General features: G+C 44.2%; 1 protein-coding gene across 2 annotated transcripts in view; it reads right to left on the bottom strand.

Moving 5' to 3' along the window:
• The window catches only part of rapgefl1 (Rap guanine nucleotide exchange factor (GEF)-like 1), a 79,921-nt gene that overhangs the window by 14,809 nt on the left and 46,311 nt on the right, over positions 1-18,801 (bottom strand). For both annotated transcript variants that reach the window (XM_078529319.1, XM_078529320.1), the window contains exons 5-11: positions 15,314-15,411; positions 14,126-14,162; positions 10,996-11,074; positions 9,954-10,127; positions 8,094-8,191; positions 1,017-1,139; positions 120-298 (exon numbers count right to left, since the gene is read on the bottom strand). In XM_078529319.1, the coding sequence (XP_078385445.1) occupies positions 120-298; positions 1,017-1,139; positions 8,094-8,191; positions 9,954-10,127; positions 10,996-11,074; positions 14,126-14,162; positions 15,314-15,411 (788 nt within the window). The remainder of the gene's footprint in view (positions 1-119; positions 299-1,016; positions 1,140-8,093; positions 8,192-9,953; positions 10,128-10,995; positions 11,075-14,125; positions 14,163-15,313; positions 15,412-18,801) is intronic.

Below are 18,801 nucleotides of genomic sequence, written 5' to 3' on the forward strand. Positions count from 1 at the left end.
GTGACTCCTGGCCTGGATGGTGTGGTGGTGAAAACATGCTGTTACAAATCTTAATACATTCTACCAGCTTCCTGGTCTCCTCTCTCACCGACACCAATGAAATCCGGGTGAGCACTTACAGAGCAGCGATATTAATGAAGGTTTTGAGAAGCTGCACTCGTTTGCCCAGGCGCTCACACATTAGTATCTCAGTCGCCACCCAGTGCTGCACCTCGCTGCAACGCTGCAGCACCAGCTCCAGGTTCGCTGTTCGCCTCCGAATGCTCTCGTTCCGGAACACATAATGGATCAGCTCCAGCTGTAAGGAAATCAGCCACACGTTAACACGGAGCAGAAAGAATTTACAGCACAAACACAGACCCATATGGCCCAACTGGTCTCTGTCAGTGTTTATGCACCATGTGAGACTCCTCTTTATCTAACCCAATCAGCATATCTTTCCAATCCTTTCTCCCTCAAGTGTTTATCTAGCTGCCCCTTAACCACCTTTTGCTATTCCCCTTTAATTAATTTTTAAAATAATTTGGATGTCGCTGCCAATGCCAGCCTTTACTGCCCATCCCTATTTGCCCTTTGACGGCAGTTAAGAGTGAACCACCTTGCTGTGGATCTGGAGACACATGTAGGTCAGACCAGGTAAAGAACCAGGTGGGTTTTTCTGACAATCAGTGGTGGTTTCACGATCTCGATTACTGAGATTAGCTTTCATTCTGAATTTCTTTTGAATAATTAATTGAATTTTATTTTTAAAAATGTATTCCTGGGATGTGGGCATCGCTGGCTAGGCCAGTATTTATTGCCCATCCCTAGTTGCCCTTGAATTTTTTAAATTTTAACTTCTGAAATTATAATGGAATTTAAATTCCACCAGCTGCCCTAGTGGGATTTGAACCCATGTTCCCAGAGTGTTAGCCGGGGTTTCTGGGTTACTAGTCCAGTGGCATTACCACTATACCACTGTCCCCCCCCAATATTACATTGAAAGTTGAGGTCTGAGATCTGAGGGAGGCTCATACCTCGTGCACACAATTTAAAAGCTCCCAGTCAAACATCGTGATCTGATTGGCCATTTCCACCATGTTCATTTCATTGATTTCTGGTCCTTCGTGAGGGAGGCGCTCGACAGCTGGTGGCGGAACCTATGATCAACACAAGATGAGAGAATCAATAATCGGCACTTACGTAGCATGTGAGTCAGCGTCACATCTGCAATAAGCAAGGGTGCTGGCATCTCTTTAATATTGATAGCCGCCATTTTAACTTCTGAAGTTCTAATGGAACCCAACAGCTGGTAAAAATCAATGGGCAATAGCCCCTGCCAGAACTTACAGGCCCGAACCCTCCCGGGGACCGGCAATCTCCTACTTTTCCGCACCACGTCGGGGCTCCGTGTTTCTGGCCGCTACTTCTGTTCCTGGCTTCTCCAGAAATGTGGAGTGTGTCAGGAATGGAGCTGCTTCTTCGTAGCACTGGACTGTACAGAGAAGGCAGGCTGGGCCCCTTTTTACAGCACCAGCTGCTGTATTCTGGTAAGTAAAGAGTTTAAGTGTCTCAAAGCTTCTTTGAAAAGTTACGGAGAGATGGTAACTGTGTAAGGGGGTAGGGCGGGTGAGGTAAGTGGGTAAGTGTATAGGGTGGTGAGGTGGGGTTGGGGGGGGAGTTGGGGGGGTCAGGGAGGGGTGTTGGGTGGTGGGGTCGAGTCAGGTCGGGTTGGAGAGGAGCTGGGGCTTCGGGGGGTGGGCGGGAAATCAGGTGGTGAGGTCGGGTTGGGGAGGAGCTGGGGCATCAGGGAGTTGGGGAGGGGGAATAAGGTGGCGAGGTAGGGTCAAATTGGGTTGGTGGGGGTGGGTGGGGTGTGGCTTGGGGGTTCAAAGAGGGGGTCAGGTGGGGGTGGGGGGCAGAGGGGGAGGGTCCAGTTGCATAGTTACCCAGGAGTTAGAGTAGGATTTTTCTGTCTAACATTTCCTTAGTAACTATCCAGGTGAGTAAGTCAGAACTGTCCGAAGTCTCTGACTCCAACTCAGAATTGGAGTCGTTTTTGTCAGATGCCAAGAAGTTGCCCATCGGAAGCTCAAACCTCCCAGGCAATTCTCACGGAGTCATTGCATTGGGACTTCCGAGGGGTCCCGTATCGCATTTTTTGATGCTACGTCTGGCCGCTGACAGTCCAGGGACCAGTAGATCTGGGGCGTGGTTTTCTTGATGATTATTGGGTTTGCTCTATTATTCCAAGGTGGACTATTCACTAGGGCAGAACTTGTATTCAGAACATCCCAAAATGTTTTACAACCAATGGGATATCTTTGAAGTATAATCACAGGGGTCATGTAGGTAAACAGGACAAGCAATCTGAGCACAGCCAAACCCCACAATTAGCAAATTAATCAATCACTGGATAATAATGGTATCGGTTGAGGGAGAAATATTTGGCCGGGGTAACTGCAAGAATTCCTCGCTCCTCTTAGTTTTGATCCATCTGTTCCATCCATCTGAATTGGCAGACAGGACACCGATTTACTATCTCGTCTGAAAGACGGCACCTTTGACCACGCTGCACTCCCTCAGTACTGCACTGAAATGTCAGCCTAGATTACATCCCCAAGTCCTGCAGTGGCGTGTGAACCTACAACCTTTTAACTCTGAGGTATCGAACTAACTCTCAGATGGTTCCAGTTAGGAACGTCCGGTGCTCCTACTACCACAGAACTGATGGTAACACTACAACCATGAAAATTACATTGATGATTTACTACATTTTTTAAAAAGGTAAATGCCATAACAGATCGAGTTTTACAGATACTGATAGACATGCTGTGTATTTCCAGCATATTTAGTGTTATATTTCAAAAGTGCAGTTCTATGTTTGACAGCATAGCCCTGATATCTGTACAATCCATTTAACACTGAGGTTAGAAAACAATAAGATAATTAGAGAAGTGGTGATGGGCTGAATAAATATATTTCACTATGCTAATTAGTTGTGGCGGGTCTAGAAAGCGTTCAGTGTACATATATTAATTGGGTAAATAGAACACGCATAGGCCAGGATTTTCAGCTCGGTGTGTGGGCACGTGCATGACATACACGTGAATGAACACGCCATGACATCAGGCGAGCGTTCCCATATCATCACGCACTCACACAATATTTTGGTTGGCGGATGCACGCGGGAGTTGGCAGTGTGCCCGCTGACAATTAAGAGGGCTGTTATGCCCATTAATTAATTAAAGTGAGAATTTCCCTGTCCGTCCAACCTTACAGTTGGCGGCCAGGCAGGCGAATAGGCCAAGCGGCCTTTGCATTTTTTTGCGAAACCTCATCCATGGGCGGGATGAGGTTTCGAATAGCGATTAAAAAGATAGATTTTTAAATATCACTTTTTTAACGTGTCCCTGCTCATGTGACAAGAGTCACACGAGGGACACGTTTTCCTTATTTTTGAATTCTTTATTTTTCACGTTAGAAATCTTCAGCTCCCTGAGGGAACTCTATGCCTTCCGGGAGCTTCCACTGAGTGCACCCTCCGCGCACGCGCAAATTTTGGCGCTTGCGCTCCTCCCGCTCCCAGCCCCACCCCCACCCCGGCAGCGCTGAGGCTATCAGCACGCGTTTCACACTGGCCGGTGGTTAACTGGCCAGCCAGCGTGAAATCGCGGTCGGGGCCCGATCGCGGGTGGCAGCCCGTCGCTGGTGCTCCCGGGCCCGCCGGACGAGGTACAGATTCTGCCCATAGTATTCCTGAAAGAAAGAGACTTTTTTTGTCAAAGTTTTTTGTCTTGCACTCATCAGGACAATCACAAGAATACCAATGTCAGGGGACACAACACATTTATACTGTATGAGCTCATTGGTTGGCAAGTGGACTCTGATTGATAGAGGCATTGTGCCCCAAAACTATCATATTTTTCATAATATTATTGTAGGCTCATGGGTGTGAGTGTGGATGGTTCTGTCTGTATGACTGCTTTAATTAGACTAGAGACGCTTAGGCTACAAGATTGAAATTATCAAAAGAGCTAGGTATAGCAGACTTTTGAAATGAAGAGAGATAAGCTAAAGCAAGGGTTCCAGAGAAAGAGTGTGAAGTAAATTTGCATTTTTAGATAAGTGAAGGGGTTGTTTGATTTTCAAAAGGATGGTGTAATGTTTGCAACTAACAAGATAAGCGAGGCAAAGCAATATGTTTATTTTTCCCAGGAGTGCTGACCATAATGATGACATGAAAGATTTTTATATATTGGGAAAAGTAAATTTCCAAAGACACAGAGACACAGAAACAAGCTTGGAAGGCTAGGTGGAGATGGCCATGTAAAATCTTGACAGGTACACCGTGTGGAGCAGACTTGGGAAATGCCTTTAGGCACTCTGAAGAAGAAGTGCTGCTCCAGTAGCTAAAGTTGTGTTAAAAACCTTTGGAATTTGACTGTCAAGTGGGTGCTGTGGTAACCTTGCTGGATTGCCTATTGAAATTTAAAATCTATTTTGGACTGTTGCCTTAAAGGAGGTGTGCAGTTGGGAGTCAGGTTAATCAGGAATTTTGGGATTTGTTATAATATTAAGTAACTGTAATCTTATGTATGTGTTTGAATTCTTTTCTTTTGTTAATAAATATTTTAATTTAATTTTTAAATTCTCTAAAGGTGTTAGTGGACTTATTACTTCTGAATTCAGTGCACAAATATTGTAATAAATGCAAATTGCAAAACTGTTGTGATAGCTTGGCCAAGTTTCCCTTGTGGATTTGGTCCACCTGGCACATACCACCTGCCACATCATAACAGTTGCCATGGAGAATGCACAGGCATACACATAATTATTTTACTCAGATCTATGGTGCCTTGATTTTGGCAGGAATACGCAAGTTGTATCAGTTCATCCTTTGATAAAACCATGGGGGAGGATCTTCCGGTCGGCGAGAGGGGGCGGGGCCCGCTCGCCGACACGTTAAATGACGCGGGATGACATCGGGCGCAACTCCCGACGTCACCCTGCGTCATTTCCATTTTCAGGTCGGCGGGGGCGCAGCCGAGTTAGCTATGTGCCCGCCGACCTGTCAACGGCCTATTGAGGCCATTAGTAAACCAATTTAGGTAATTGACAGGGCTGCCCTTCCAACCCTAAGGCTGGCGGGCGGGCCGGGGAGCCCTGGCGGGCTTAAGAAAAAGCATGGAACCTCATCCACGGGCGGGATGAGGTTTCATGAACGTTTTTAAATGTTTAATAAAGGTTTGAGTTAAAGCGATAGACATGTCCCAACTCATGTGACAGTGTCACCTGAGGAGACATATCAGGGAAATTTTTTAAACGTTTGTCTTAAAAGTTTTAATTCCGAGGTGATCTCTCTGAGGCGGCACTTAGCCTCAGGGAGATCTGTGCACTCTTCCGGACGCATGCGCGAAAGAGGCACTCCCGACTGAAGGAATTCCACCCCCCTGCCACCACCGCACAGGGAGCACATAGCGCTTCCTGGAGGACGTCACGCTGGGTGGGCCTTAATTGGCCTGCCCACTTAAAATGGTGGCACGTCCCCGATTGGGGATGCCAATCAGAGGCGCGCCTGCCCATGCTCGATCTTTCCCATGGAATAAAACAATTTGTTTAAACTCTGATAGTTCATTTTTACCAGTAAGGAAGCAGCCAGCTATTGCACCAGGAGGAATTATTTTCAAGATCAAATTTAGTTTGAAGCACATTGTTTCTAGCTTTCTCTCTATAGGACCTGCCTCTTCCTGGGGTAGAGTTGTGTAAGAGTCTGCCACACTGCTGTATCCCATTCATTTGGTCATCCATCATGAGTAATCGTCAGCACTGAATGGCAGTGGGAGAGCTGGTTTAACGTTTCATCTGAAAGGCACCACCTCCGGCTGTGCGTCATTCCCTGAGTGCTGCACTAATATGTCCGCTTTTTCAGTTAAGTGCTGGAGTGGGTCTTGAACCCAAAACCCTCTGAATTAGAGGCACGAATGCTACCAAATGAACTACAGCTGCAACCAGCAGTAACTCTATGACAATCAGAAATAACAATTTGTAGTTATATATCACATTTAACGCAGTAAAAAAGGAACAGGGCGTTTCACAGGAGCCTTGATAGGAGTTTTTCCCCTTTCCTAGCCCAGGGGTGCTGGGGCTAGGCATGAAACCTTTCCCAGGCTGAGATTAGCTAGCTCAGCACAAATGAAGGACGATCAATTATGGGTTTAAAGGTTTCTGCTTTAAGTCAACAAATTGTTTGGACATGTCAACAATGAGGCAGCGAAACATGAAAACACAATTGAAAGACATTCTCCAAACCAAGCCAGCGATTTGCTGCTAAATTAATCTTGTGCTTTCTCTTCATGGAACTGAATTAGTTCTGCAATTCTCCTCATTCTAACAACTACTGTCGTCTTGCTTAGTTTTGGGCAGTCATGTTGGACTTTGGCTTAGCACAGTTCATTATGAACAGATGTAGTTTGGGACAGGCATGACAGTTTCTCATAGGCTGATGAAGTTTGGCACTGTTTGACACTGCCAGCTATTATCTGGTGTTTGCTAGCACAGACTGGTACAGTCCTTTGTTCCTTATCATTCATGCCTTCATTAGCTCTAGACTTGACTATTCCAACACACTCCTGGCTGGTCTCCCACATTCTACCCTCTGCAAACTCGAGGTCATCCAAAGCTCTGCTGCCCGTGTCTTAACACGCAGCAAATCCCGTTCCTCTGTCTCTCCTGCTGACCTACATTGGCTCCCAGTCAAACAACGTCTTGGCTTTAAAATTCTCATCCTTGTTTTCAAATCCCTCCATGGCCCGGGCCCCTCCCTATCTCTGTAATCTCCTCCAGCCCCACAACCCTCCGAGATATCTACGCTCCTCTAATTCTGGTCTCTTGTGCATTCCCAATTATAAAGTGCTTTACCAGTGGTGGCCAAGCCTTCAGTTGCTGAGGCCCCAAGCTCTGGAATCCCCTCTCCCTGCCTCTCTGTCTCACTTTCCTTCTTTAAGACACTCCTTAAAACCTACCTCTTTGATCAAGCTTTTGGTCACCTGACCTAACATTTCCTTGTGTGGCTTGCTGTCATACTTTGCTTTTTAAAGCTCCTGTGAAACACCTTGTGGTGTTTCATTACGCTAAAGGCACTATATAAATGTAAGTTGTTATCAATATAATTAAGTTAATAACAATTAAAACATTGCCTCTTTTTACATTGATTATAGAAATAAACTGTCCCTTACTCTCCAATTTCAGTGGTCAAAAGTGCTTGCTTAACACCACAAGTGTCAAGGGCAACTAGGGATGGGCAATGAATGCTGGCCCAACCAGCGAAGCCGACATCCCATGAATGAATTAAAAAAAAACCTCCCGGGCTTCTCCTCAAACACCAACAACAACTTTGCATCTATAGAACACCTTTAACACTGTAAAATGTTTCAAAGCATTTCACGGGAGCATTACCCAACAAAATTTGACACCTAGTCATTAGGAAAATATTAGGATAGATAACCAAAAACTCGGTTGAAAAGGTGGGTTTCGTGGAGTGCCTTAAAGGAGGAGAGGTGGAGAGCTTTAGGGAGAGAGTTCCAGAACTTAGAGTTGTAGACAGTGGAAGGCATGGCCACCAATGGTGGAACAACAAAAACTGGTGCAAGAGGCCAGAAATGGAGTAGCACAGAGATCGTAGTGGTAAAGTGGTATGGCATAGTGGGCTAGTAATCCAGAGACCCAGGATAATGCTCTGGGGACCCGGGTTCGAATCCCACCACGGCAGATGGCGGAATCTGAATTCAATAAAAATCTGAAATTATAAGTCTGATGATGAGGCCATTGTTGATTGTTGTTAAAAACCCATCTAGTTCTCTAATGTGCTTTAGGGAAGGAAATCTGCTGCCCTTACCTGGTCTGGCTTACGTGTGACTCCAGGCCCACAATGCCCTCTGATAATAAATCCTGACTTAGCCAGTGACGCCCACATCCCATGAATGAATATAGAAAAAAATCTCAGAGGCTTGTCGGGTTTGAAGAGGTTACTGAGATAGAAAGGTGCAAGACCACAGAGGCATTTGAAAACACAGACGACAGTTTTGAAATGTGATGGAAAGTTTCTGCCTCACCAGTGATTCCACAGACTCCTTGGTGCAGGCGAACAGATGAGTGTTAACGCCTAAGGTCGTAAACACGGAATCCTCGTCCAGCCGAAACATCGTTTTCTCTGCAAAACAAAAGCAAAGAGTTTGAGGGTCACATCGGAAGCCCAGTATTACTAAGGCAGATGGAGAAGAGTCACATTGGACTCGAAACAGGGTTAACTTTGTTTCTCTCTCCACAGATGCTGCCAGACCTGCTGAGCTTTTCTGTTTTTATTAAAGACGACGGAGGGGCTTTTACCAGACCCAGCTGAATCTTACGGCCTCAGTTCAGGGGGGAACGTGGACACATTTGAAATTTCCACCTGGACAACGGTTGTTGGCTTTTCACCTTCCCCATGATCCAGTCTCCTTTTGAGATAAACTACTAATTTCGCCAAAAAAATGATGCAGCATCTCAGCCACAGTTACAGGGAAATCTACCCATTTGTTTTCAGAGTTTAAACTAATTTTGGCTCAGCGACAGGACCCTCTTGTGGCTCCTTGTTTGATCATGACTGTTGCAGTCAGTGCTCTCTTGCTCCCTCCTAAGTTTCAAATACACTGTCAACATGCTCCTCCTCCCTGCATTGAAACCCAGATTCGTTCCTGAGATGGACTCAACATGTTGCAACTCCTCCAGTCTACAATCATCAAATTCCAAGCTCGGCGTCAATGCTTCCTAATTTACCTGGCTGTAAGGTATTAGCTTTGGTCCAGCTGGTAACACGCTCATCTCTGAGTCCGAATGTTGTGAGCTTCAAGACTCAGTCTGGACACTTGCACACAAGATGCTCCACGATGCCTGTACTGAGGGAGTGCTGCATTGTTGGAGGTGCTGTCTTTCAGATGAAATGTTAAACTGAGGCCCCACCTGCTCTCTCTCAAGGCAGACGTAAAAGATCTCTTGACACTATTCGAAGAAAAGCAAGGGCGTTCTCCCTAGTGTCCTCCCTTCAATCAAGACCACTAAAACATGATCTGGTCATTGATTCTTGCTGTGTGAAAATTAGTTGCTGCTTTGCAACAGCGATTTTTTAAAAATTCATTCACAGGATGTGGGCTTCGCTGGCTGGGCCAGCATTTATTGCCCATCTGTGGTTGCCCTTGAGAAGGTGGTGGTGAGCTGCCTTCTTGTACCATTGGTTGTAAATGCTCTGGGGCATCCAGAAGCCATGAAAGGCACAAAAGAAATGCAAACCTTTCTTTCTCTTCTATTCTTTTTTAAAACTTGGTGGCATCCTGTACTATCAGCCTTGGCCTACAGACAGGCTACTCAGTGAACTATACTTGGACTTGACATTGACAGGTTGACTGCTGACTCACATGTATCAGATACTTCAAAACTCGAGAATATCTTATACTTCAAAGGGTTTTGTGTAAACTGAGTTCTCCAGCAGGTGTGTGGGGAGACAGTTTGACTCAATGACAGTGCTTTACTGCTTTTGTTTTGCAGAAAGCACTCTAGGTATTGTTCAGGTACCAAAAAAAATGGAAGGACGGCATGGAATAATACTCACAGAATCTTAACAGCACAGAAGGTGGCCATTCGGCCCATTGTGTCTGCACCGGCTCTCCAAATGAGCATTATGACCTAGTGCCAGTGCCCTGCCTTTTCCCCGTACCCTTGCACATTGTTTCTATTCAAATAATCATCTAATGTCCTCTTGAATGCTCTGCTCTCTGTAAAGACTACCACGACCCACTGAAAGCCAGGACACTTGCCATCCAACCAACTACAGACAGAGGCTCAAGAAGAAAGTAGCGCCAATATTTACTAAGTATCAATGCATAAGCCAGATCTACAAAGGGAAAAGGTTTCAGGCATAATGCATAACAAGGTCTTACCCCCTGATGATCTTATAGCCACCAGTAGCAGGTTCTTGTGCACTGGCTCCTTTGATTCTTCTTCAGAGTGCTGAAGTTTTTCAGCTACAGACAATACAATCTCCTGCACTGACGCTGACAGTCTGCTTTTGATGGTCACGTAGGAATGATCACTCGAGTAAACACGGCAGAAAACTGGTGGGAGAGGGAGAAATGGAATGAAGAGGAGTGTCGAGGTAATTCAAATAGAAGCTGGCTTCATAAAATCTGGTCTGCACAGAACCAGTAACAACAGAACCTTTTCTTTTAGAATTCACATACCGTTACTCATAGGATGTGTCCTGGTCCATTTAGCTATCACACTTTGCTAATATTTCACTCACTCCGTGCTATGCCTGGCTAATTACTACATTTGGTGGTTATAACTCAGATAGCCAGGCAGTGAAGGGTATAACTGGAGTCTAATCTTTAGGCACTTAAAAGCTTTTATTTACAGAGACACACATTATATATCGTGCACCTCCAATTCGACAATCAGTTTCAATTTGCTTCTACCTACATGGGCACAGGTGAATCCCCAGCACCCGAATACAATTAAACGTCCAATTAATATGCAGTTAACATAGGTTGCTTGTAATATCTTTGCACATCCAGGAGATACGTTATTACTTTGCTGGGTGATTTATAGCCCTGTTGCTCTTAACTGAATGGAGTCACATGCTTGGAAGGCTACTAAGTCAGACTTGCTCCCCTTCTAATGTTGACTCATCATCTGTCTCTCACTTGAACACATCAAAGTGCCAGCATCAGCAACTGCTTTCACATTGCTGACTCCCAACACGTGAATCAGTCCCCCTCAGCTGCAGCTCAGAGCAAACCAGTTCAGCTCGAATGTGTCTGAGTTTCAGCGAGAGGGTGTACCCACTTAACATGGGTTGCTTCAGTTTGATTGGAAGCATTTACCTGTCTAACATGAGTTTGGTTCATTTTAGTGGGAGAGTTTGCCTGGTTCAGCCCAACGGAGCTCCTCATACAGTAACAATGGCAAACCATTCAAACTTACTCTCATCTGTGCCACGTAGAGGCTCCCTCTGCTGCAGGCAGATATCGGTACGACTAAAGTGACGGAACAGAGGTTTAACCTGTTAGAGAGAGAGAGAGAGAGAGATAGAACACCAGTGCGTAAACATTTTGCTGTCTCCTAAATATCAAAGGATAGAATTTCTGTCCATTAGGATTAATATATTATTCAGCAATTTATCACTAAAAGCCTAAAGATTCTTTGCAGAATATGGAGCTTCGAAGAAGGGCTGCCTACCTTGCAGGTCTCTTTCCCTGTTGCTCCCCAACCACTTTGTATCATAGAAAGAGCAAACTGTGATGCTCTTCTTCAGAGCTGAGTTGCCCAGTATGGATTGTGCTTGTCTTAAGGCACAATCTTGATCCGTGCAGTAGATACTTTTTCTGGCCCTTCCAACGGTAGCACAGCCTTCAGCCACTGTCAGAAAAGCTCTATCTAAAGGCCGCCAAATTGCTACTTCTTTTCCTTCTTCCTCAAATCCCACCTTGAGACCGTGTTTTGGCTGCCACTCTTGCTATTTGCCTTGAGTCTCTCCTCTGGGAAGCAGATTGGAGTGGTTATGGCATTAAAAGCTACTGCTTAAATGCAGTAAATGCATAATCTAGGACAACACTTCAGTGCAGCAATAAGGGAATGCTACATGGTCTGACTGGTCACCCTTCTGGTGGGATATTAAATGAAGGCCATCTACTTGTTTGAGATGGTCAAAAATCCCGTAGCATCATCTGAATAAGAACGGGAAGTGCTCATGTTGTGCTGGGGAACATCAATAAATCAAAGTTATCACATGGTAATAAACTGCTCACCACAACCAGTCCATGCCTGTGATTATTCACCATCTGAGCAAGTAATATTCCCTTGTTCCCATATTCCTTCCCTTTCCTTTCAGCCACTGTTTCAATCTAATCTTGAATGTTGACATAGTTTCTACATGAAGCACGAACACTGGAATTAAATTCCACAGCCTCACATCTTTGTGTGTGTAAAAAAAAAAACTCCTCCTCTCCCATTCTTTTAAATCTGTTACCTTTAATCGTGTACCTATGCCCCTTAATCTATCCCGCAGCCAGCTCTACCAAAACAGCTTGACTAGTCATTCCATTTAATGGAATCTTGCTGTGCACAAATTGACTGCCAGTTTTGTCTACAAAACGATAGTGACTGAACATCAAAAATAACTGATCGACTGTGAAGGACATCCTGAAGACATGAAATGTGCTAGATGAATGAGAGTTTTCTTGGCTTATTGTCAGCCTTGTGAGACTGTTCTCCTGACCCACTAAGTGAATGAAGCCAATTTAGTTTTTCTGCAAAGATTTTACAACACGGAAACAGACTGTTTAGCCCCAACAGTTAGTGTTGATGGTTATCCTCCACACTGGCAGCTATTTTAATCCCAGAAGAACATCTGTCTTTGTTCTTCTTTCCTTCAAACGCCTCTCTAACCTATTCCTAAATATTGACATGGTCTTTGCTTCAATTACTAACTCCAGCAGTGTATTTCAGAGTCTCACAACCTTCTGTGTAAAAATGTTTCTGCTGATCTTTCATCTTAAATCTCTTACCTTTAATAGTATCAATATTCTTAATAACTATCCACTCAAAATGCTTAAGATGTAATGGAGAATCATAATTCCGTCAATATACTACAGACATGGTCTCCATATTCCTAACTCATGTTCTATGGGGAGCATGTCAAATCAGATAAGACAAACAAATAAGAACAGAGCGCAAAGCCTGGTAAAGTGTTGTTCTCCCAGTCCTAGATTTTTATTAGTGGTAAGGTATCAAATGAAATTTTTTAAAAGTAATAAGCAAGTTTAATTTATTATTCCTTCTCCTTCTAACTTTCTCTCTGCTTACTACCCTCATGATTGGGCTCGGTTCTATCGCCCATGTTGAGCAGCAACTTCTGACCAATCCAGTAAACTTGTCTCCATCCAACTGCATGAAACGTTTAACTCATTTATTTTACTAAAGTTAAATTTGTATCATCTTGGTCTAAAAGGGTGGGAGTGGAGTGGCGTCAGTGCTGGGAAAATGTCATACCTTTCTTTCAGACACCCTCTGTTTAGGTAGAGCACAGGATAGGTGAAGAGCAGAATATTAATTCAATCCCAGTATGACATTTGCATTTTTAATTGGGCTAGCTTTCCTCATGGGTTCTCTGAATAAGATCATCAATTCAGGGCTAATTTGTGTCATAGTTTTGGTCTGTGAACATACAGGGCTCACTTCACTAAAAGTATGGGCAAATTTAATGCGCCCACGTCATGACATCAATGGCATCACAATATCCTTAAGGTCAATAGCTACCCAACTCAGATTGAAACAGAGCTATAATGACATCTACAAGGCACAAGTCAGGAGTGTGATGGAATACTCTCCACTTGCCTGGGTGAGTGCAGCTCCAACAACACTCAAGGAGCTCGACACCATCCAGGACAAAGCAGCCCACTTGATTGGCGCCACATCCGCAAACATTCACTCCCTCCACCGCCGATGAACAGTGACAGCAGTGTGTGTACCATCTACAAGGTGCACTGCAGGAACTCACCAAGGCTCCTTAAGCAGCACCTTCCAAACCCACGACCACTACCATCTAGAAGGACAGGGGCAGCAGACACATGGGGAACACCACCACCTGGAAGTTCCCCTCTAAGCCACTCACCAACCTGACTTGGAAATATATCGCCGTTCCTTCACTGTTGCTGGGTCAAAATCCTGGAACTCCCTCCCCAGCAGCACTGCGGGTGTATCTGCACCACATGGACCGCAGTGGTTCAAGAAGGCAGCTCACCACCACCTTCTCAAGGGCAATTAGGGATGGGCAATAAATGCTGGCCTAGCCAGCGATGCCCACATCCCGTAAATAAATTTTTTAAAAATATGCTGCTCACATGGTCCTGGGACTGGCCTGAGACGTCAGACATCTGTTTCACATAGGTAGAGGAGGTCTTCAACCCATCAATCTTCGCTCAATTTCAACATCAAACTCATGGGTTATCCCACTGCGCCATTCACTCCCCTTTATAACCAGTCTACCCTTTAGCCCATTCTTTATAGTTTAAAAACATATCAGGAACATTAAAAAGTGAGGGGAGGTTTTTACCTGTTTCTTTCTCAAGTGGCTGCATTCCTCAGGTGGCCTGCATTTGAGGTAAATAAATGGTGTTAATGCTGGAGCCTATGTCACACTGTAGTCAGCGTCATGATGCAGATAGAGAAAACCATTTAGGCATTTAGGGCAACATCCACAGGGTGTTGTTAACAACTATGTTAACAAATTTACCATTATAGCAAACATCTCAAGATAATTCCATCAATGCCACAGGATTCTTTATTCACTCTGCAGGCATAGTCAGAAACTTTACTGACACTAAAATGTATTATAAAACATCACTTAAACAAGCTAGGATATTGATCTCCCACGGCTGTGCATCTAATCTATTCAACTAAGAAAGAATGCCAATAAAAATGTTTGTTGCAGCACTAGCATAGTTTACCCTTTGGATAGTTGAGCTATCTTTCTTTTGGAAGATAGGGCAGGGTTCCCTGGGAACGTGGCAATGAGGCTACTAGGTCTGTCTGGAAGTTTCAGCCTATAACCCCTTTTTCTAACCACCTGCCCCCATACTCCCACTGGACATGTCTATCCACGTAGCGTTATCAGCTTCCTATTGAAAGTGAGCAGACTCTTTCTTCACCAATTGGATCGTTCTTGGCTCTTAGCCAAACTATTGCCCCTCTCCAACATTTTTCTAACCAACAAAATAGCGTGCAAAGAAAAATTTATGAAGCACACAGATAACGTCAGAGGGTACAGTAGTATTCTGGTTGTGCAATCCAGATAAAATGAGTTCGATTCCCACCATGACAGTTCACGAATTCACATTTGGCTTAAAATAAATTCTGGCAATAAAAAGCTGGTATCAACAAAAGGTATCCGACAATTCATCAGCTCTTTCTGCATGAGCCTCGATGGTAAATATTGCAGGCAATCTGGCTTCGGAGGCCACCACAACCAAGCCAGATTCTCCCCTCACCTCACATCCTTTGCATAGTTGAGCAACTGCCCCGGAATCCCCTTTCCCTCCTTAGCCCACAAGCACCCCTAACAGAGCTTGGACTGAGCTTGGCCAGTTGACCATAGGCCAAGGATCAAAGTTGGAGACTGCACTTATCTTTAATTTCAATTCTACCCACTATCTCTCTGACTTGGAATTAAATTGCTCGCCTGTATGGTTCTCCTACATTGTGTTGTACGTGGCTTGTATTTACACCGTCTCTCTCTCCTGACCTGTATTCCACTGTTTCCACCATGTGCTGAAGCCTCGTCAGCTCGTCTTTCAGGTTAGGATAGAGGTGCAGGTCTTTTCTGGCGATAGCGTTCAGGTCCTATTTAATAGAAATAAATACAAAGATTTTTTAAATCAAACTGCTGGGTCTGCAAAGTTGCTGATGTGCAGCAACACCTGCTTTAGCAAAATATGGAATTGTTACACATTTGCTAGTGTGGAAATAGGTTAAGACTCATCACACTCGCAACCATTTCATTAAAGCACTGTCACAAACAATGATATTTTCTAGATTACATATAAGGCAATGATAGTAATAAGGTCATGATGGTGCCTTTGGCAGCATGGGGTACAAGAATTAAGTAGAACAGCTGAGCCAAATTCAGAATTTTAGTTTGAGTTCAGGGCAGTAGAACAAGAAAGTATAAATTTAAGATGTCTGCAGCACAAAAGGAGGCCATTCAGCCCATCGTGTCTCTGCTCCAAGAATCCAAGAGTAAACGCACTGCTTGGAGCCACTAAAAAATAAATTCAGTATAAAACTTTGAAAATAAATCTGTATTCAAGGATGATAAACGTTTGGAATGACCTGCTGGGTTGGTAGGGGGGATTGAAAACATTGGAACTAGGTTAGGAGAGCTGCTGAATCAGCAGAATGGACTATCTGGCTGGAGAAAGGCATTTTCTTTGTCCTCTCCCTGACATGACGGCCTGAGCTAAAAGAGGCTGCTGTTTATTCTCTCGGACTGAACACTCAGCCAGCCATGGTGTGTGTTTACAGGGGCTGGCTGGTATGGGCCTTCCTGCAACAACAGGTCAAGGGTGCAGCCAGCAAACCAAAGTCACTTCCCTGATTTCTCAATGACTGCGCACCAAACAAACTCCACTTGAGGCAAAACAAAAACAGAATTACCTGGAAAAACTCAGCAGGTCTGGCAGCATTGGCGGAGAAGAAAAGAGTTGATGTTTCGAGACCTCATGACCCTTCAACAGAAGTTATGAGGACTCGAAACGTCAGCTCTTTTTTTCTCCGCCGATGCTGCCAGACCTGCTGAGTTTTTCCAGGTAATTCTGTTTTTGTTTTGGATTTCCAGCATCCGCAGTAGTTTTTTGTTTTTATCCACTTGAGGCAGGTCTGCACAACGTAAATTGGCTACAAGTCGCCTGAACGGGACCCTGACAATTACTAATAGCACAGAAGGATTTGTGCAGCTATTTCAAGAGGCATTTTCTGAGGCTTCCTGTGGTTTTCCATGTGCTCTACAAGCCCTGATAGCACTGAAACTGCACACAGTAACATTGTGTGGAGTAACAGTTTAGCAACATGCATTTGATTCATCTCAGCATATTGTCATAACGTATACTAGTGATGGCTCAGTTGGTGGCATTCTTGCCTCCAAGTCAAAAGGTTGAGGGTTCAAGTCCCATTTGAGTGCGAAAATAAAAAGCTGATGCTCCTCCAGTGGGCTCTACTGAGGGAGCGATGCTGTCTTTTGTTAAACCGAGACCCTGTCTGCTCTCCAAGTGGATGTAAACGTCCCCATGATACTATTTTGAAGGGCGGGGGAGTTCTCCCTGGTGTCATGGACTATATTTATCCCTCAATCAACACTGCAGAAACAGATTACAGGTATCTGGTCATTATCACATCGCTGTCTGTGAGAACTTGCTATGCGCAAATTGTTGCTGTTTTCCTACATCATAACAGTGACTATACTTCAAAAGTACTTAATTGGCTGCAAAGCACTTTGGAATATCCTGTTGCTGTGAAAGATGCTAAATAAATACAAGTTTTTCTTTTGCTAGGTACTTCAATTTTGCTTGAGGCTTGGAAGAATAGCTCTAATTTACATTCTCCAATTATTGTAGCATCTGTTTTTGCTGGCTCCCAGAATTTCAAAGTCCCGTTCCAAAGTTCCTCCAGGATTATAACCGCCTTACCTCAGTGACCTTCTGCAGCTATACACTCCACCTCTCCAGCTCTCAATTCTTCCTTATTCCCTGCTCTCTCCACTGGCTGTCTAACTTTTAGTCACCAAGCCCTCATTCACAAACCTATCGCCGTGATGCCCCTCAAACTTCCTTCTAAAGCTTTCACAAGTACCTACTTTGACTTAGACTTTGACCTGCCTCTCCTGCCCCTCCGCCCCCAACTCCTGCAACCTGCTCAGAGACAAGTCTTGTGTTTGGAGAGCAGGGGCATTATGTAAATACAAACTGCTGTTACTGCTTTGTAAAAGGTAGTCGGACTGTTCAGCTGATGAAATGTCTTTGCTGCCTATTGGCTTCCCTCTTGAGAAACAGTTTTTCCAGTTTCTGCTTGTCACACATGCGTCACAGTCTGGTTTACAGTATTTTATAAAGGAAAGGCTTGTATTTTTATAGAGCTTTTTGTAATGATGGAAAGGTAGCAGCTAATTTGTGCCACAATGTGATAACAACCAGATTATCTGATTTTTTTGGTGAAAGCAAAATACTGAAAATCTGAAATAAAAGAAGAAAATGCTGGAAATACGCGGCACATCTGACAGCATCTCTCCGAAGATGCTCCCAGACCTGCTAAGCATTTCCGGCATTTTTACAGCCAGAGGTAATGTTTTCACCCCTACCAGACTGTAAACAATATGCCAAAAAACTAATGGTTAAATTTCAACGAAATTTGGTACACAGATAGGGTAGGCCCAAGGAAGAAATGATTAGTTTTTGATGAAGATGCAGATACTTTTTCAACTAAACAAAAGCTTGGGGGGCAGGCATTCCTTGGTATATTCCCCATGGCAATGCCTTGACCAATCAGATTGATCTGCCTGGTTTAAATTTAAAAAGCTCGGCAGTTAACTGTTCTTTGGTGGTCTATATGGCAACGCCTCTACCAGTCAGAGCCCAATTATCAACCAATCAACAACCTCTTCTCATACGCTATAAATCGTTGTTCCCTTTGGAATTGGTATTTTTGCAAATCTGTTCTGATGAGTGCACGATGAAAAGCTTTGACAGTATGTCTCTTTTTTCAGCAAAACTGGAGTTTTTTTTAAAAAGATTCATCGTTAACATTGGGAGACTGGGTGAATTGACATTTTAAAGAATGCTGAGAGTTGTTTTATTCAGAATGTTGTTGACTGTTTTAGAATGCTGTGGAATGTCTCAGCTGCTGTGGTGCAATTTGCCACAGCTGTCAAAATGTGAGCAGAGTTTTCAGAGCAGGTTGCTGGTTGTGGATTGGCCTGACGCCTCCTCAATGAGATGAGAGCTCTTAATAAAAAGATGTCTTTTTCAGCTTTGTAGTCACCGCGCTTCAGCTAGGCAGGGAAAAGGCCTCGAGGACGAGCTGCATAATTGTAATAACGTTGAGTTAACACGGCCTGGCGGAGGTATGCGTTCTACTGAGTGCCCTCTTTACTTATCTGTTTTCATTTCTGTATTTTTGTGATGTTGACTGGGGGATAAATATTGGCCAGGACACTGGGATAACTCCCCTGATTTTCTTCAA

Source organism: Cetorhinus maximus, chromosome 25, assembly GCF_964194155.1.
Source record: "Cetorhinus maximus chromosome 25, sCetMax3.hap1.1, whole genome shotgun sequence".
In the NCBI taxonomy this organism is placed as follows: Eukaryota; Metazoa; Chordata; class Chondrichthyes; order Lamniformes; family Cetorhinidae; genus Cetorhinus; species Cetorhinus maximus.